The sequence below is a fragment of the Notamacropus eugenii genome, chromosome 1 (genome assembly GCF_028372415.1).
Source record: "Notamacropus eugenii isolate mMacEug1 chromosome 1, mMacEug1.pri_v2, whole genome shotgun sequence".
Taxonomy (NCBI): domain Eukaryota; kingdom Metazoa; phylum Chordata; class Mammalia; order Diprotodontia; family Macropodidae; genus Notamacropus; species Notamacropus eugenii.
Window position 1 is genome coordinate 137,631,082 of NC_092872.1, and position 21,193 is coordinate 137,652,274.

Consider the following 21,193-nt stretch of genomic DNA (forward strand, 5'->3'; position numbering starts at 1 on the left):
CTGGAGTCAAGTAGAACTTAGGAAACATTGCAAACAGTAAGGTTAATGGAGGTGACAGTTCCAGCTAAACTCTCCAAAGCCCTAAAAGATAATGCTGTTAAAGTGCTGCATTCAATATGCCAGCAGCTTTGGAAAAACTGAACAGTGGCCACTGGGTTGGAAAACATCAGTTTACGTCCCAGTCCGAAGAAAGGCAGGGCCAAAGGATGCTTGTCAGCAAATAATTGCACTCATCTCACACACCAGCAAGATTATGCTTAAGCTTCTGTAAGCTAGGCTTTAGCAATATGTGAGCTGAGAATGAACAAAAAGGCAGATTGGTTTTCAAAGGAGCAGGAACTAGAGACTAAATTGCTACCTTTTACTGAATTATGGAAAATGTAAGAGAGTTCCTGAAAAACATCTTCTTCTGTTTCACTGACTACACTAAAGCCTTAGACTATGTGGATCACAACAAAATGGGACAAGTTCTCAAACAGACAGGAGTAGCACATGATCTTATTTGTCTCCTGAGGAACCTGTGTGTGGGTCAGAAGACGGTAGTTAGAACCGAACATGGACCAACTGATTGATCTAAGATTGGAAAAGGTATATGACAAGGCTATGTGTTGTCACCTTATTTAGATCTGCAGAGTACATTATATGATTGTATAATAGAATGTATGCAGTACTGTGTTACAGTATCCTGGCTAGACAAATAAAATCTGGAATTAAGGTTGCCAGGAGAAATTAGATATGCACATGATACCACTCTGACAGCACAAACTAAAAAGTGATGAGTGTGAAAGAGGAAGCCTGAAGCTTAATAACATCAGAAACTCTTAAGACCTTGGCAGCTGATCCCATCACTTCCAGCAAATAGAGGGAGAAGGGGAAGCAGTGAAGTGCAGATAGTGATTACTGAAATTAAAAGACATGTGCTCCTTGAAAGGAAAGCTGTGGCAAATGGGACAGCTTACTAAAAAGCAGAGACATCACCTTGCTGATGGAGTTTTGTATAGTCAAAACTGTGGTTTTAAATTAGTAATACATGGCTGTGAGGAAAGCTGAGTGACACACAATTGATGCTTTTCAATTGTTCTGGAGAATACTTTTGAGAGTTCCTTGGACAGCAAGGAGATCAAATCAAACAATTCTTAAATTAGTTTAAACTATTCATTGGAAGTATTTAAATGCTGAAGCTGAGACTTAAATACTTTGGCTACAAAATGAAAACACAGACTCATTGGAAAAGACCGGGGGAGGAGCCAAGATGGCGGAGTAGAAAGATACAAATATGCTAACTCCAAACCCACAGCCCATAAAGAAGAACTCCCAACAAAATCTGGAGCAGCGGAATCCACAGAACAACGGAGCAGAGGAGATTTCTGTTCCAGAGAGACCTGAAAACCTGACGCAAAAGGTCCATCGCGCACCGGACCAGGAGCAGAGCCCAGCCCTGCCTTGGCCGCACAGCACCGAGAGGAGCAGATCTGAGCAGGCTTCAGGAACAGAATCTCCAGCAGCTGCGCAGGTCCCTCCACCCACAGGCACCAAAGGTCAGTGAAAGAGTCTTTTTGGCTTGCTGAGAGAGGAATGGGGTGTCCCCATAACTCAGGCCCCCTCGGGAGGCAGCAGCAGAGGCAGCAGCAGACAGGGGCTCCCAAAGCAGGCAGGAGCTGGGATCCATTGTTGAAGGTCTCTGCATAAACCCCTTGAGGGAACTGAGCCCCGTGAGGTGGCCCTGCGCCCACCTGAGCACCTGAACTTAATCTCACACTGAATAGCAGCTCTCCGCCCCCCCCCCCCCCCCCCCCCCCCCCCCGAAGCCCTGAGGCTGGGAAGCAGCATTTGAATCTCAGCTCCCAAGGGCTGGCTGGGCAGATCTGGAGGGGAGGTGGGGGTGGAGAGGAAACTCAGAAGTCAAGTAACCAGCTGGGAAAATGCCCAGAAAAGGGGAAAAAAATAAGACCATAGAAAGTTACTTTCTTGGTGAATGGTGAACAGATATCTCTTCCCATCTTTTTGGATGCTTACCTGCAGGGTAAGACATAAAAGTCAAGGTCTCTGTATCCCAAACATCCAAAATAAATATTCAATAGGCTCAGGCCATGGAAGAGCTCAAAAAAGGATTTTGAAAATCAAGTTAGAGAGGTGGAGGAAAAACTGGGAAGAGAAATGAGATAGATGAAAGAAAAGCATGAAAAACAGGTCAACACCTTGCTAAAGGAGACCCCAAAAAATGCTGAAGAAAATAACACATTTAAAAACAGGCTAACTCAGTTGGCAAAAGAGGTTCAAAAAGCCAATGAGGAGAAGAATGCTTTAAAAAGCAGAGTTAGCCAAATGGAAAAGGAGGTTCAAAAGCTCACTGAAGAAAATAGTTCTTTCAAAATTAGAATGGAACAGATGGAGGCTAATGACTTTATGAGAAACCAAGAAATCACAAAACAAAACCAAAAGAATGAAAAAAATGGAAGATAATGTGAAATATCTCATTGGAAAAACAACTGACCTGGAAAATAGATGCAGGAGAGACAATTTAAAAATTATGGGACTTCCTGAAAGCCATGATGAGAAAAAGAGCCTAGACATCATCTTTCATGAAATTATCAAGGAAAACTGCCCTGATATTCTAGAACCAGAGGGCAAAATAAGTATTCAAGGAGTCCACCAATCACCACCTGAAAGAGATCCAAAAAGAGAAACTCCTAGGAACATTGTGGCCAAATTCCAGAGTTCCCTGGTCAAGGACAAAATATTGCAAGCAGCTAGAAAGAAACAATTCAAGTAATGTGGAAATACAATCAGGATAACACAAGATCTAGCAGCTTCTACATTAAGTGATCGAAGCGTGTGGAATATGATATTCCAGAATTCAAAGGAACTAGGACTAAAACCCAAGAATCACCTACCCAGCAAACCTGAGTATATTACTTCAGGGGAAAACATGGTCTTTCAGTGAAATAGAGGACTTCTAAGCATTCTTGATGAAAAGACCAGAGCTGAAAAGAAAATTTGACTTTCAAACACAAGAATGAAGAGAAGCCTGAAAAGGTAAACAGCAAAGAGAAGTCATAAGGGACTTACTAAAGTTGAACTGTTTACATTCCTACATGGAAAGACAATATTTGTAACTCTTGAAAGTTTTCAGTATCTGGGTACTGGGTGGGATTACACACACACACACACACACACACACACACACACACACACACACACACACACACACACACACTGAATTGAATAGGATGGGATCATATCTTAAAAAATGAAATTAAGGGGTGAGAGAGAAATATATTCGGAGGAGAAAGGGAGAAAAGGAATGGGGTAAATTATCTCTCAGAAAAGAGGCAAGCAAAAGACTTTTTAGTGGAGGGAAAAAGAGGGGAGGTGAGAGAAAAATACCAAGTTTATTCATCACATTTGACTAAAGGAAGGAATAAAATGCACACTCGTTTTGGTATGAAAACCTGTCTTACAATACAGGAAAGTGGGGGAGAAGGGGACAAGCAGGGTTGGGGGGATGATGAAAGGGAGGGCAATGGGAGGAGGGAGCAATTTGAAGTCAACACTCAGGGAGGGACAGCATCAAAAGAGAGAATAGAAGCAATGGGGGGGCAGGATAGGATGGAGGGAAGTATAGTTAGTCTTACACAACACAACTATTATGGAAGTCATTTGCAAAACTACACAGATAATGGCCTATATTGAATTGCTTGCCTTCCCAAAGGGAATGGGTGGGGAGGGAGAGATGAAGAGAAGTTGGAACTCAAAGTTTTAGGAACAACTGTCGAGTACTGTTCTTGCTACTAGGAAATAAGAAATATAGGTAGTGGAGTATAGAAGGTTATCTGGCCCTATAGGACAAAAGAAAAGATGGGGACAAGGGAAGGGAGGGATGATAGAAGAGAGGGCAGATTGGTGATAGGGGCAATCAGAATGCTCAGTGTTTTGGGGTGGGGGAAGGGGACAAATGGGGAGAAAATTTGGAACCCAAAATTTTGTGAAAATGAATGTTAAAAGTTAAATAAATAAATTTAAAAAAAAGGATAAGACCCTGAAGTTGGGAAAGATTGAAGGGGACAATAGAATGAGATGGACAGTGTCATGAAAATATTGAACATGAGCTTATACAGACTCTGGGAGATGGTGGAGGGTAGAAGGACTGGGATAGTCCATGGAATTGTGAAGAATTGGACGTGACTGAACAACAGCAGTTCAATTTACTTTCTTGCTAATACATGTATGTGTGTCTGTATGTGTATGTGTTTGTATGTAACCCTTTCTTACCTTGTCAGTGCAAAAGGAAATAATTTTGTGGTTGAAAATTTGATGAGCGGCATATTTCTGATCTAGGTAGTACTATAGGCTTATCTTGTATTCTTTGAATTCTTTCTTATATTTTCTCTTATGCAGGACTAGTTCAGTAACTGTGTTTTGTTACAGAGTCATCACAAATTTAATACTGCTGTTTTTTGCATTCCCACTCCCCCCATCCCATCATCATGTAAAGTTCCTTCCTTCCTCCCTTCCAAAGTTATTTATTACTAAATTGTCTTTGGTGCAAGATTAGGATGCATGGAATAATTGTGAATATATGTTAAAATTGAATACTGGCAGTGTGCTGACAGTGTGCTGAGAATCCTAGGCTCACAATGTATGAGATAAATGCATATCCATCTGCCACTGGTGAATACATTGCTGCTCTGTTTAACTTTTAAGCAGTATGATTAACAAAAAATTAATACTATGTGATGAAAGATTATAAACCAATTTTTGGTTGGGGGGATGGACAGGGGAGAGAAGAGCAAGGTGCAATGATTATATGGTGAAGTGCGGTAATATTAACTCAATTCAGCAAGTGTTTACTGACCACCTAACATGTACAAAACAACCACATACCACTTTCCTGTTAAAATCTTCAGTGCCTTTTCTACAGACTTCTCAGGCTTGCATTTAACTTTCCATTATCTGACTCCCAGCTACTTTTATAGATTTATTTATTACTACCACACCTTTTTGTACTCTGTTCTAGCCAAATTGAAATACTACTAGTTGTTAAACAATCCCCGTCTGCACTGTCTACCTCTTTATATTAAGGAAGGCACTCATTCACAGCTTTCTCATCTCTCACTGTTGAAATTATTATTCTCTTTATTGAAAACCTAGATTGGGTGCTACTTCTATGGAGTATTTCGTGACCACTCTTACCCCCACATCCACAAGCAACCTCTCTATCCCCCAGCAATCTCCCTGTCCCCAATCTCTTCTTCACTCTTACGAACATTTTTCTAGGTTTCTCCTTTGCCTCATTCCATATAACTTTATGTTATTAAAATTTTTCCTTTTAGATTGTAAGCTCTTTGAGCTTATCCTGTCTTGCCCCCCCCCCCTTTTTTTTTTAATCTCGAGCACTCTATTTAGTGGGCACTTAATAAATATGACTTGAAAGTAGAATTTAAATTAATAATTTAATCTATTAAATTAATGCATTTGATTTCTTTCAGATTTGTATATGTTGGATACAAAGATAAGAATACAATTTTTATTCTTAAGAAGTTCATGGTCCTGGGAAACTAACCTGCCCCTAACTACTACTTAACTTCTTTTTTTTTTTTACTTTTTTTTTTCATTTTTCATTTTTAACACAGTTCATATCACATAACACAATTCCAACTTTTTTGGTCAGGTGATATTTCTTTTAAGGCATTTACAACATAGACCACAAATGGATTTTTTTTTTTTAACATTAACCAACTGAGACACAAATAATAACTATGTATGCTAACTTCATAAGCCCTTGACCTTAATTGTCTCCACACTATTAATAAGAATTAAAGGACCCTAACTTGTTGTTGTTGGTCTAAAGTTCTAAACGTAATAGCTTAATTTTAGACTTGACCTCGGATGTTCCCCTACCAACAGTCTATAATAGATCTGGTACTAAGCTTACAAACCTTTTGACTATAGGATATTGCTACTAAGAGTAGGGACATTGCAGGGAAACAATATCTTCCCAACTTTATGTCAGTTCCAGATAGGAGTAGATTGTCAACTTGCATTCGGTGAGTCTTAGAGTCTTTCAGGTGTCAGTAGAGAAATTGAGTCAGGGAATCCTACCTGAGCCCAGGCTGAACAGCCGCTCTTCCACCTTTCCCATCAGATGACCTTTTTGCAGTTCATACCAGCATCTCACAGGCTTACTGGCATCATGGATTGGAGGCTTTGTTGGAGTTAGACTCCATACCTGGAGTTAGACTCAGAAGAACAGTCACTTAATAGCATCTTAAAATAGCAAGTTCCAATAACCAGGTTTCAGATATGACTATAATTTCACATTGGCTGAGGAACCTCTTTTCAGACAAATCTTAGGTGGCTTACATGCATTTCTATACCTGTTCTAGTTCCTGCTTAAATAACAATTATACACCATTAAAACCTTAACTTTTTCATCAGTGCCAAATTTTACTGGAAGTTACGTTCCTGTAGGAGACTTCGAATAAAATTCATTTCCCCAAACTAAAGATGTCTCTGATTTAGTCTCAGTAATTAATTCAATTGTTTTAATACTAATTGCTTTTACATCACTTTGTAACATGTCCAATTTTTCTCCCCATCTCTCCACTCCCCCCACCCCCTAATACCTTGCATTCTGATTACCCCTTCCCTCAATGAGCCCTCCCTTCTATCACACCCCACCCTTCCCTTATCCCCATCTTCTTTCTTTATTTATGGGGCAAGATAGATTTCTGTACCCCATTACTTATGTTTCTTATTTCCTGGTTATATGGCAATAATAATTCTCAACATTCTTTTCTAATGCTTTGAATTCCACCTTCTTTTCCTCCCTCCCTCCCTCCCCATCCCCACTGAGAAGGCAAGCAATTCAATACAGGCTATATATGTGTCATTTTGCAAAAGACTTCCATAATAGTCATGTTGCATAAGACTAACTATATTTCCCTCCATCCTATCCTGCCCCCCATCTGTTCTCTCTTTTGACCTTGTCCCTTCCCAAAAGTATTTACTTCTAGTTACTCCCTTCTCCCATTTGCACTCCCTTCTATCATTCCCCTCACCCCACTTGTCGCCTCCTCCCCTACTTTCCCGTAATGTAAGATAGATTTTCATGCCAAATTTAGTGAGCATGTTACCCTCCGCAAGCTGTATGTGGAGAGAGTACCTTCACTTTCCCCCTCTCCCCTTCTCCCTTTTCTCCTCCGTTGAACAAGATTTTTCTTTATCTCTTTTATGAGTTATAGCCTGCCCCATTCCATTTCTCCCTTTCTCCTCTCAGTATTTTCCTTCCTCACCCCTTAATTTTTATTTTATATCTTTTTTTTTGTGGATATCATCTCTTCTGATTCAACACAGCCTGTACTCTCTGTCTGTGTGCATATGTGCATGTGTGTGTGTATGTGTGTGTGTGTATGTGTATGTACAATCCCTCCACCTACCCAAATACTGAGAAGATTCTCAAGTTATAAATATTTTCTTTCCATGTAGGAATGTAAACAGTTCAACTTTAGAAAGTCTTTTGTGATTTCTCTTTCCTGTTTACCTTTTCAAGCTTCTCTTGATTCTTGTATTTGAAAGTCAGATTTTCTATACATTTCTGGTCTTTTCAACATGAATGCTTCAAAGTCCTTTATATCATTGAATGACCACTTATTCCCTTGAAGTATTATACTGTTATGCTGGGTAGATGATTCTTGGTTTTAATCCCAGTTCCTTTGACTTCTGGAATATTCTATTCCAAGCCCTTCATTCCTTTAATGTTGAAGCTGCCAGATTCTGTGTTATCCTGATTGTATTTCCACAATACTTGAATTGTTTCTTTGTAGCTGCTTGCAGTATTTTCTCCTTTACCTTGGAACTTTGAAATTTGGCCATAATATTCCTAGGAGTTTCTCTTCAGGTCCCTTTCCGGAGGTGATCAGTGGATTCTTTTAATATTTATTTTGCCTTCTGATTCTAGAATATCAGGGCAGTTTTCCTTGATAGTTTCATGAAAGATGATGTCTGGGCTCTTTTTTTTAATCATGGCTTTCAGGTAGTCCCATAATATTTAAATTGTCTCTCCTGGATCTATTTTCCTGGTCACTTATTTTTCCAATGAGATGTTTCACATTATCTTCTTTTTTTTTCAAACTTTTGGTTTTGTTTTCTAACTGCTTGGTTTATCTCATAGTCATTAATTTCCCTGAACTCAATTCTCTCTTTCAGAGAACTGTTTTGTTCAAAATTTGAACCTTCTCCTCTATTTGGCTAATTCTGCTTTTTAATGCCTCATTCTCCTCACTGGCTTTTTGGACCTCTTTTTCCAATTGAGTTAGCCTCTTTTTAAAGCTGTTATTTTCCTCAGCGTTTTTTTGGTTCTCCTTTAGCAAGCTGCTAACTCACTTTTCAAGGTCTTCTATTGCCTGAGCCTGCTTTAAGTTCACTTTGGAGGCCCTGGAGGCAGGGGTCTTACCTTCCTCTGACAGTAAGCCTTGTTCTTCCTCATCTGAAAGGATGGGAGGAGATACCTCTTCACCAAGAAAGTAACCTTCCCTCTTTTGGGCATTTTCCCAGTCAGTTACTTGACTTCTGAATCCCTTGTCAAGAGATTCGACTCAGCTGCTGGGTTCCCCTGGGCTTTGTGTCGGGGCAGGGCCATCACTCAGGGTTGGGGTTTAGATCAGCTGCTCTCTACTGCCAGAGGCTTTAACCTGAGCTGCTTGAACAATGGATCCAAGTTGCTTCCAGGCCTCTGTAGCTGCCTACAGTCTGCTGCCTTGTCCTCTGCCGTCGCCTGGGGCTATGGCTGGAGAAACCCCCTTCCCTCTCCCTGAGCTGGGAAAGCCCTCCCCCACTGACCTTTAGAGCTTTCTTTGTTGCTTATGGGTTGAGGTATCTGGGACCTTCCCTGCTAGGAACTCTGCCTGGAGGTCTATTCAGATCCTCTTCCTCCCAGTGCTGTGTGTCCAGGGCTGTACTCTGCTCAACTCAGCATCCCATGAGATAGACCTTTCCTGTTGGCCTTCTGGGTTACCATTGACTGGAAACCTCTTTCACACTGTTCTCTGGTTTCTGCTGCTCTAGACTTTGTTGAGAGTCATTTTTACAGGTATTTAGTGGGCTATGGGGGAAGCTCTAGAGTATATGTGTCTTTTTACTCTGCCATCTTGGCTCCGCCCCCTTAACTTCTTTGCAGTGCTTACAATTCCTTGTTAAAATACCAGGATTAATCTAGAAAACAGTCACATACTATATTCTTAGATATATAGCAGCTTTGCAGATATCTTTTTAAAATCAGAACATCTGCAAATTATTTCCTGCATATCAGTTTTCAGTTACCATTATAGAGAAGATATAGTGAAATATTAAAGCCTGAAGAAGTATAGAATCTAACCACATAATCCCATTGCTTTCATTTGAAATCTTGGTCTCATTGATTTCATATTTTGGGGTTGTATACTTGTGCTAATGTTCCTATATGTATTTGCATTAAAGAATTATATATAAGCTGGATGCTTTGAAAGTATAATAATTGGCACATAATAATTGTCCAATAATTGATTGAATTAAATTAAGTGAATCATTGAACTTGTTATGAATACTTACTATTAGAGTATGATTATTTGTATATCATTTACGTAAAGTAATATTTTTACTTTTATGTAGTAAATTAAAACTGTACTAATAAATTATGAAAATTGGTTTGTAGCTTATCAATTTATGTGTTTTTTGTCTATTTAATAAGAGCTGTTGTTTGAAGTATGTGATATATCCTTATGTAACAGTCATAATTAAAACTGATAGCAGGTTATATGTTTAAAGAAGTTAAATAGTAAAGTAAGAACAGATTCTTTATTTTAGAGTAATGGTCTAAAAACTAAGTATAACCTTGCCAGAAATTAGAAAAAAAATACTTTAAAACAAATAGAAAAATGTTTTTAAATAAATAGAAAAAATAGAAATATACCTGAGTAGAACACGCTTTTTTGACAACCATATATTTACTATTTTCTCTTTAACTAAAAAGATTTGCAGTTTGGAGTCTTCTGCGTTTAATTCAAATTTTGACAATTCTACATTGGACAGTTCTGCATTTGACAGATCTTCAGTCAGGCGGGATACTTATTATATACTTAAAACACTTAACATTTTAACTTAATGTATTATTATGAGAATATCAAATAAGATTTCTCAGTTTTTGCTTATAAATGCTTCTAAGGGGTGTATATGAGTGGATTGGTCTAGTAACCATATATAATATCCCTAATTTTGAAACATAAACATAAATTTCACAGCATGAGCTGCTGTTTCTAGAGTTGTATGACAGGATGGAAACCTGCATGTATTTCAATTTATACATCTAGTTTTAATTCTTTAAAGCAAACTAACAGCTTTGTCTTGTAGATCCAGTCAAGCAATTTAAAATTACATTTCATGAATGTTTCCTAGTACGTAGTTCATGGAAGCAGAAGGAAGTATCATATTGTACTGTCTTTCTCTTTCAATAGTTCTGTCAAAGATTTGTCAGTTTCCTTAAAGAATAGGAATTTTTTAAATGGCACCTTGAAGTCATGGTCTGTTAGCGCGTATAGAAAATTATTTTCAAATGTCTTGATGGATCAGTTAGGGTATTTAAAAGGTAAAATAATTACATTTCTTTAGAAACTATATATGAATACTTTTCTAACGTTTATGCAAAGTGTTTTAAATGTTATAGTAAATGCTAAAAAAAGGAAATAATTTCTAAAATGTGTAATATATAAAATGTTCTTTTATAAATGTAGGTGAACTGATTGATCATTCAGTTTCTTCTTAATCTTTGGTTTTCACAATTTTTTAATTTTGGTTTTTCATAAGTCCCAGTATAAATATTACCTTTGTCAGCACTGTTAATGAAGTGTGCTTGAATATATTAGTATGTATTCTGTTTTCTAGGGGAAATTTGAAAAAAATCATATGAGTCATATAAAACCTTATATATTTCTTTCAAGGACATCTAACTATATTGTGTCACTGCAGTTCTTGGCTTTTTCAAAATCTCTGTAAGCCTCCTTGGTTTTCGTTGAACTGAAGTTATAATTTTGCCTGTACAAAACCATAAACATAAAGAAGAACATATAAAACATAGCTTTGAATAATTGTGAACTTTTCAGCAGTAGAATTCAAAGGAGAGGAGAGAATGGCAAAAACCAAATCAAGAAAGGGAATTGAGATTTGAAGAAATATAGCAGTTTTGTATTTAAAAGTTAGTAAATTTTCAGTGATTATTCCAGTAAAAATAAAAAGCAGAGATGGGGCAAGTTAATTGCTCTTAAAAATTTCTTTATATGTACTACTAAAACTTAATATTAGAAGGAATGTACTATCCCTGACATAAAGAAAAGGGACATTTGACACATTGAGGAACCAGTGGAATCTCAGACTCAGAAAATGTAAATTGTTGTAATTTAATACAGGTTTTTTACAGTGACTTTTTTGGAATAAGGGAAAAAGATATTAATCTTTGTTAACTTTTCTTCATAATTAGGAAGCTCTGGGGGAATATGTGAAAAAAGTAAGCTATATTCAGATGGTAAAAAGAAATCCTTAAATACTGGCATCATCACTGTCCAGAACTATGGATCTCATGTCCCACCAAAAGTTTCTCACATTACTTTTGCCCATGAGGTTGGACACAACTTTGGTTCTCCTGTGAGTACTGCTTATCAATTTTTCTTATAGAATTTTTAAGAAGTGTTATTAAACTTAATGCTCACAAAGTGGTGATATAATCTTTTACAAAAAATAAATCTGTACAAAAGTCATGTGACAGGATATTAAATGGTAAAATATTGAAATAAAAATTTACAGCTAAAATAGGCCTTCATCTTGTCCAGATCCTTTATTTTATAAATGGGGAATATCAGGCCTAGTGAGTGAAGTCAGGAGAGGTGTGGCTAGACCACAGTTAATCTGAAAAAGATTAGGGGAAATAGGCAGGGTAATGGATTGTAAGGCTAGTATGAGTTAGTGCAGTATGACTTTAAAAAACAGCAGATGTAGAAAATATATCTTTGGAATTTTGACAAGATGAATCAAATTTGTAGCTTCTTAAATTGTCAAAATGGCATTTACTGACTGACACCTGGATTTTAAATGGTGGCAAAATATTTAGTATATGTTGTTTCATTTAGTCCTCATTAAAAACTCTTGAGACATGTAGCCACTATAGTAATTTATAATTCCCATTTTACAAATGAGAACATTGATCCTCAGGGTTAGGTGAATTGCACCTAATCACATATCCGTTAAGTGTCAGAGGCAGCATTTGAACCCAGATCTTCCTTGTTCCAAGACTTTCTATTTGCTATACCATGCTACCTTTCATAAGAACAAATCAATAAGCATTATGTGTCTTATATGATCATTTAAAAATGAATTGAGAGAACTACTTTTTTTCTTTAGTAAAATTAACTCTCCCAAGTAGTACCAAATGATCCTTACTCCTTGAATTTCTTCCAAATTTTTCAGTTGTAAATATATTGAATTATAAACCCAGAAAGGACCTTTAAGTATTTTTTATCATAAATCAAATATAGGAAAATTTCCATCCCTTAAATCTGGTCACTGACTAGACTTATTTGATCTTGGTGTTGTTGTGGCCTTTGGTACTTTTATTCTTCTATTGATAAGTAGATTCTTGAAAGATGAAGGTCTGTGAACAGTGATCCCTTGGGTTATTTTGTTTTAGAGATTTGTGATGAGAAGGGAGAGTAATTATTGAACTTCAACTTAAGTAATTTATTTAAAAATTTTTTTTTTATTAATTTGTTTTCAGTTTTCTACAATTACTTCCATAAGTCTTAAATTTTCTCCCCTTCCCTCCCTCTCCCTTCCCAAGATAGTATGCAGTCTTATATGGTTTCAACCTAAGTAATTTAAAGAGTATGAGAAAATTTGCTTCCCCTCTCTCTCTGCCCTTTTCCTTTTTCCTTACCCATTTTATCTTTTTTCTTTTCCTTGTGTTCTTTTCCCTTCCCCTTTGCTATCACCTTTCCCCGTTTTCCTTCTCCCCTTTTCATCCTCCTGTCAAGGAGAAAGTGAGGCTGGTGACGTGCACAGCCCTCCCTCACTCAAAACAAAGTCAAGTGCAAGTCATGTCATCATTTCTGTGATGTTATGGTCTTCTTTGAAAACGAAGGACAGACACAACCCTTAAGAACACCCAGCTGCCTGAATGGGGACCCAGCTAGCTGGGTAACTCAACTCATTCTGTGCTTTCTGTCTCCCCCTCCCCTTTCTTCTCTCCAAAGGAAGGCAAATTTGGATAGCCAGAGGATGCCCAATTAACTTGGGGTTTATTGGCTAGATTTTTTTTTTTCCTCTTCCCTCCTTCTCCTTAAGAGCTCTTTTCTGGACCCTTCTGGCTTAAGAATGATCATAATTAGTAACTGTTGCTCTTTTCCTCCCATCTTGATTTAGTTATTTTGCTTTTGCCCATTAAAGGGGCCGTCCCCTGATTACTTCTTAAACAGGTCTGTTCACTGAATGGGTGGTTACCTCACCCTAAGTACCTGAATAGACCTTTAAACTAAAAGGGCCAAAGTCTCCCATTGCATCCTGGGCCATCTCCAGTCATCCAAATGAATATCTGGTTACTGGATCCAGATGGCTCCTCTCAGGAGGAGAAAGTGACAGTGGCGACCTTGTGCAGGGCTCCCTCACTCAAAACAGTCATGTCATCATTTCTGCGATGTCATGGTCTTCTTCAAAAGCGAAGGACAAACACAACCTCATTCTCCTATCTTTATAGACCATTGTAGCAAAAGTGTTACCTTTCCTATTTCTTGCACTCCTCCACAATAGGCAGTTTCATGGTTTATTCTAGTCAAAAATAACTGATTGGGAAAAAATGTATTTAAAATTTTTTTTTTTTACTCTTTGATATGTATAACATAGATGTCTTATTTTATAGCATGATTCTGGAACAGAATGTACTCCAGGAGAGTCTAAGAATTTAGGACAGAAAGAAAATGGCAATTATATCATGTACGCAAGAGCTACATCTGGGGACAAGCTTAACAACAATAAATTTTCACTCTGTAGTATTCGAAACATAAGCCAAGTTCTTGAAAAGAAGAGAAATAACTGTTTTGTTGGTATGTATTTACCATGTTGGGATGAAGGGGAGGATGGTGGTTTTTAGCTTTGTATTTCACTGTTGTGAGGAAGTGTAATTTACTGATGCAGATCATGAGTTTATTTCTCTTACGGCATTGTGTGAAACATTGAGGTTAAGTGATTTGCCCAGGATCTAATAGCCAAAATTGCCAGAGACTAACTTAACTTCCAGGTCCACTCTATCTACTTTGCCTTTCTTTAGTGTCAGACAAGGTTCTGACACTAAATCAAATCAAATCAAATAATGTCAAAATAAACAATTAGGAAAGGCTCATGGGAACTGAAAGTACAAGATACTCTCCATTCAGGATTCCAGGCTGACTAGCATTCACACTACTGAAGGAATGGAACTTCATTGAAATCAGTATTTTATAAGTGATATCAGAAGATATAAAAAAGTTGCAATAAAATTGAAAGACAGTCTCAAGATTCTTAGTGAGGAGAGAAATAAAACCAGAGTTTTTTTCATCATGTGACCAAAGAGTGCTTAGGATAAGCTTAAAAGACTGTTGTAAAAAAAAAACACAACAAAAAACATGATCTATTGCAGAGGATAGGATTAGGGACTAGAGCTCTGATTTTATCTAGTAATCTCATACTAGTGTAGATAAGCATCTTTTCTTTAATTTGTAGTCTTAGAAAGTTGTCTAGGGCAGTGTGTTAAACTCAGGTAGAAACAGGACCACTAAACCCTACAGAAGGACCCTTGTAGGCTACATATTAACATAGAAAATGATGTATCAACATCATTTTATTTATTCTGATACTTCCCAATTTCATTTTAATGTGGTTTGGACTGTAGTTGGAAATGTCGTGAATTGCTTCTGGCATGAGCCACATGTTTGACTCCTCTGGTGATTTGTCCAGGGGTACATAGCCAGTATGTGGCAGGGGTAGGACTTAAACTCAAGTTGTCCTGTTTCCAGAGCCATTGCTGTGTTTACTGCACCATATTCTCTCTTCAGTTGCCTAGAAAGAAGATAAGTTCTATGAAAAATTTGATCCAAAAGCCAGGTACTCCTGAGGAGACAACATGTATGGGGACTCGTAACCAGAGAAAGGAGTCTTGATCTGGGAGTCACAGGATTTTTGAATTGATACTTAGGGCTATTTCCTTTCCAGAAGTTTAGATTATTATATCCAGAGCAAGATGTGAAACGTATGGTGGGTAAGGGCAAGGCATCAAGGACAGAGAGAGGGAAGGTTTTTGCATAGCATCCAGGCAGGGAGCTCATCCTACAACTCAAGCCTTAACAAATAGTTAAGAGGAACCCTGTCATTTAGTCTTACAAGTGAGCTTAAACTACCAGGCTATCCTGAAAGTGAAAGGTAAAGAAGAAAGGGAGAGATGTAGCCAACTGAATGCAGATTTTCAAAAAATAGCAAGGAGAGATAAAAAGGTTTTCTTAAATGAACAATGTAGAGAAATAGAAGAAAACAATAGAATGGCAAAGACAAAGAGATCTCTTTAAGAAAATCATAGATGTCAGGGGAACTTTTCATGCAGAAATGGGCATGATAAAAGACAAAGATGATAGGGATTTGAGATTAAGAAGAGGTAGTAAGAATATATGGAAGACCCATACAAGAAAGATTTTAACATCACCAGTAATCACGATGGTGTAGTTATTGATCTAGAGTTGAATGAATGTCATGATTCTGAAACAGAATGTATACCAGGAGACTCTACGAATTTAGGACAGAAAGCAAATGGCAATTACATCATGTATGCAAGAATGAAGGCCATGGAATTTTAAAGAATTGGACATAGCTTAACTGAACAATAACAAAATCACTAGGAGTAGACCTCGTTTGGTAACATTTGAACTTCGAGCCTCTAAGAACAAACTAGAGAAATGTGTGTTTCAGCTAAGACTTCATTCTGTTCCATGGGAAGTTGAAAAAACTCAAAGATCTCTGTTCTAAAGATTCTGTGAATAAAGTTTTATTACTACTGTCAAAGTGATTTTTGGTGGAGGCAATGTATAAATTTGAAGGAGGCATAGAGATCTAACTCTCCATCATTTTAGAAATTTGGAAACGAAGATCCAGGGAGATTTTGATGATTAAAATTTACTCAAGGTCATAGGGCTAATTAGTGACAGAGCTAGAACAGAAATCCAATTCTTTAAACTACTAGTTCAGTGTCCTAAGTTTCTGTTGCTAACCAAAATTTTTTTACTTCCTTTAAAAAAAATTCCTTGTACTATTTTTGAATTTTAAACAAAACAACTGTGTACATCATTTTGTTATCCTTAATGAGAACTATTTCTTTTTCTTAGAATCTGGCCAACCTATTTGTGGCAATGGAATGGTAGAACAAGGAGAAGAATGTGATTGTGGGTATAGTGATCAATGTAAAGATGAATGCTGCTATGATGCAAACCAACCAGAGGACAAAAAATGCAAGTTAAAACCAGGAAAACAGTGCAGGTACACCCTAGAACGTAGTTACCAATTTCAGTGTATTGTTACATAAATCTGATTATGATGCTAGTTTAAAACTAAAATTTATCAACTTAATTTTAAAATTGTTATTTCTGTTCCTTATTTGGGGAATGCTGAAGAATACTTGTAAGTCTTAACTCATATTGATGTGGTAGATGTTGTAGAGTTGCATAGGAAAGGCAGTTGTTAGGATTCTTTACCCCAGATGGTTTTTCCCTCCTCCCTATTAAGGAGTTTTGATTTTCTTTAAGTGTTGTAGTTCCATGTTTACTTCTGTGTATATCTTTTTGTATATTTAAATCATGTAATTAATCTGTCCAATTGCTTTAAGAGTTTTTGGCGATAGACGATTTTCTCTTGATATTACTGTACGTGGAACTTTGATGCTTATTTACAGTATTTAAATGTGAACACATACTTAGATTTGAAAAGGACTTCAAAGGTTATCTTGCATGGTCATCTTAATTTATAGGTGAGAAGACTAAGGCCCACAGAGGTCAAATATCTTGCTTTAGCTCAAACAAGTATTAAGTAGTAGAAGAAAAAGACTTTGTACCTTTTTATGTCTCTAAATTTGGCATTCTTTCCTCTACACTGCACTGACTCACTAATTACTTGACGAATTGAAAAATAAAAATGAATTACATTTCCTGTGCTAACTTTTCACTTAAGGTGGATAGATTGATGGAAAAACATACTTAGTGCTATGGGATCCCAATAATAATCATCTATTACTAATTAGAATGCTCAGATTTTGTAATCTGCGGTTGAAGTGTAACTTTAAATTGGTGTATTGGTGCTACATTTACTGAGCAATGTGTTTTTCTATACTTACTATTTAGCAAAATTGTATATTAGCACCATATTATTTTTCTTAAGTAGACAGTTGCCATCAAAATGGATTATATTTTTCATTATTTTAAAAAAAATGTTTCCTCAGCCCAAGTCAAGGTCCTTGTTGTACTGCACAATGTACTTTCAAGTCAAAGTCTGAAAAGTGTCGGGATGATTCTGATTGTGCAAAAGAAGGCATATGTAATGGTGTTAAAGCTCTCTGCCCAGCATCTGACCCGAAACCAAATTTCACAGATTGTAATAGACATACACAAGTTTGCATCAATGGGGTAAGTTCTACATTTGATTCATAATATTTTGACTTAATTTTCTTAAGCTTCCCTTTGAAAAGTAGACAAGTACTTATAATTAGCATAGTTGGTCTTTAGGTATGTTGATTACAGAACTATATAGGGTAATCTTATTATTCTTTTGGGCAGAAGAATATACGTTTACTTTTTTAGTCTCTATAAATTTACTGTATCTACCACTTAATACATCTCCCAAGTTAAACCTGTTTTTCTAACCTCATTGGACATTCCTTCCTCTCTGCAATCCACCCAAATCAAATCTTTTCTCAGTTCCTTAGATGCTCTGTTTACACTGGTCTTCCCCTATTCCTGGATTGCACTGTTTCTTTACTGAAATCACAACTGAAGCTTTTAAAGTCCTTAGTGTTTGGCCTCAGTCTGTTGTCCAGTCTGGTTGGATGTCAGTTCCCTTCCCACAGTCTGGGGTAGAACCAAACTTGTGTTCTCTTGGTTCCCCAAATACAACATTCCATCTCCTCTCTGCACCCACCTTTGCTCTGGCTCTTTGCCATTCCAGGGACGTGCTGCTTTCTCATGTCCGCTTGATTTTGAGAGTCCTCTTCCTTCAAGACAGAGCTCAGGAGCCACCTTTACATGAATTTTGTCCTAATCCTGTTCACTCCCACCCCCTAACCTGTTGTTGCCCTCTTCTTGTATTTAACTGCTGTATATTTATCTGCATTTATTCTTTATATATTTATTCTGGTAATAACTTATATATGTACTCATTGTCTTAACCAATAAAACGTAAGCTTCTTGGCAGGGAAGATTGTGTCGTTCTTGTATTTTCCTCTTTGTACTTCTTTTAATTATTTACTCTTTATTCTGTTGACAACTTGTTTATATGTATTCATTTGCTTGTTGCTTCACACATTAGATTGTGAGCTCCTTGAGGGTGGGGGCTGTCTTTTGCCTCTTTTTATATCCCCAGTGCCTAGCACATAGTAGGCACTTAATAAATGTTTACTGACTACTTGTTTCCCTAGTGCCTAGTACGGTGCCTGACACATGTAGGCAACTTGGTAAAATGTTTATGTATTGATTATGATCAACAGTTGAAGATGCTGGTCTGATTTCTTCCAAACTATTTTCTAGTTTTGGAAGTTTTGTTTTTTTGTTTTTTTTTTTAATAGGAAGTCCTGCTGCCATTAGTTTGTGTTCTTGAATTTATTAAACATTATGTTCCTGTGTTTGATTTAGAGACCCTAAGTTCCTAAAAGCTTTGTCCATAGAACATAAGTTCTGGCAGGTCTTTCATCACTTCACTTCAGCAGAAAAGCTGAAAGGACCCAGACCATAGGCTCAATTGACAGTTTCCTGTCACTTAAGGACTGCTTAGTGAGGCTTATTGCCAAAAAATTGGCTCAGTGGTAAATATTTTTGGTCATGGTAACTCATTAATTTTCGATTAAAGCATGGAATGGTGGGTTACAAGCTGCATCAGTGGATGAATACCTGCACTGATGAATTTTTTGAAGTACTGAAATACATACAACTCATAAAATTAACTTTTTCCTTGTTTTCTTTGCTGAAAGAATATTAATTTCCCATTGTAATACCTGTACACTTGTCTTTCCCATTTCTGTATTTATATTCTTTTAAGTTGGTTTCTTCTACTGTTAATGTGACACTTATCATTTCTGAAAGTATCTACTTGACTCAGTTCTAGCCTTTATTTGTAGTGTGCTTTTGCAAATGATTCCTTATTTGAAACAAAAATTTTTCATTTCCACTTTATTTTCATAATAGAATGTTTGCCTTATTTTCTCTCACTAGTAACAGTAAATTTGACTACATAGACCCTAGAAACATTTCTTCATTTTTCTCTATGATAGCAATGTGCTGGATCTATCTGTGAAAAACATGGCTTGGAGGAATGCACGTGTGCTAGTTCTGATGGCAAGGATGATAAAGAATTATGCCATGTTTGCTGTATGAACAAAAGTAAGACTTTAACTTTGTAATTTGTTATAATTATTCCCCTCAAGTTGAAACTTGATGCACCTTGGTAGTATTTTGTTGGAAAAAAGTTATAGTTTTAAAATGAGCCCATCTTTAAAAAAAAAAACAAGCTTGAGTGTTAGATTATAATGATATGATCTCTAAAATATTTTAAAATGGCAACTTTATTATAAAAATCTAATTTTTTTCTTTCAGTTTCACGAATCTTTTAAATCCATGATATCTGCTCATCACATACTTGTTATTTTTTAATTGATTTGCTCATATTTACGTATTTGTATTTCTGTTAGAAAAAGAATGAGACAAAAATATTTCAGCCTAATGATTTGCTTGCAAGGAATATCTCTTTATCTAATTAGTTAATGTCTGCAACATGTTGTAGGATTTTGTGGTCCTTTTTTTAAATGTAAATTGCATGGTTTTGAATTTAGTATTAAAAGAAAAACAGTATGTTTAATTTTTGATTTTTTGAAAAATTAATGATTTTTAGATTGTATTTGGTGCTTCCTTTTTTCCAGTGGATCCATCATCTTGTGCAAGTACAGGGTCCCTGCGATGGGATAAGCACTTTAATGGTCGAACCATCACCTTGCAACCTGGATCCCCTTGTAATGATTTTAGAGGCTACTGTGATGTATTTATGCGGTGCAGATTGGTGGATGCTGATGGCCCTCTAGCTAGACTGAAAAAAGCAATTTTTAGTCCAGAGCTGTATGAAAACATTGCTGAATGGATTGTGGTAAGTAGGCCCTTGAGTGCTTTTAAAAAGTGAAACCAAAAAAAAACTTTAATAATTTTAAATGGAACTTATATAATAACTCCTTGATCACTGTGTTTTGTATAGTTGGTAATAGCCATTGTTATGAGGAAATAACATTTTGCTTCTTAATACTGATTTCACTCTGAAGAATTTTCTGATGCAACATAAAAATTTATGTTCAATTTTTTCTGAAGTTTGTCATGCTTTGTATGCCTATCATTTCTTTAAAATCTTATATATTATTATTATGAACCTGATAGTAACAGATTGAACATTTCCTTATACAATGAATAGAAAAGTGGAATTGTCTGTTACATCACAAATCTATTAAAAACATGTTAAATTTACCATTGTAGTACTAATACTTCTTGTCTATCAAATCCTGTACATCTTCTGAGTCTTTGTAATTTAAAATTGTTTCATTGGTATTGTTTCCATTCCTCTCTCCTTCAGCCTTCCTATGTATCCTTTCCTTTATCCAAGGATAATTAAACAAAATTGTAAAAGATTTTTTTTAAAGGACACATCCTCTGGATATTTTATTACATCTTTTCTTTAATGTTGACATTGAACCATTAATGACTGTTGTTTTTTAATCTGGTGATTCAGCTAGTTAATGGTTCACCTAACTGTATTACCCTTTAGCTAATGTCTCTTTGACTTGTCCATAAATACAGCATGAAAGAATGTGTTGCTAAAGTCTGAATAAACTGTGCCTACAGAACTCTTCTAACCT

General features: G+C 36.5%; 1 protein-coding gene across 1 annotated transcript in view; it reads left to right on the plus strand.

The window, feature by feature from the left end:
- ADAM10 (ADAM metallopeptidase domain 10) overlaps positions 1–21,193 on the plus strand; it is a 141,123-nt gene that overhangs the window by 106,632 nt on the left and 13,298 nt on the right. The window contains exons 9-14 of the mRNA XM_072615682.1: positions 11,510–11,673; positions 13,937–14,120; positions 16,425–16,575; positions 17,531–17,714; positions 19,571–19,679; positions 20,216–20,436. Of these exons, the coding sequence (XP_072471783.1) occupies positions 11,510–11,673; positions 13,937–14,120; positions 16,425–16,575; positions 17,531–17,714; positions 19,571–19,679; positions 20,216–20,436 (1,013 nt within the window). The remainder of the gene's footprint in view (positions 1–11,509; positions 11,674–13,936; positions 14,121–16,424; positions 16,576–17,530; positions 17,715–19,570; positions 19,680–20,215; positions 20,437–21,193) is intronic.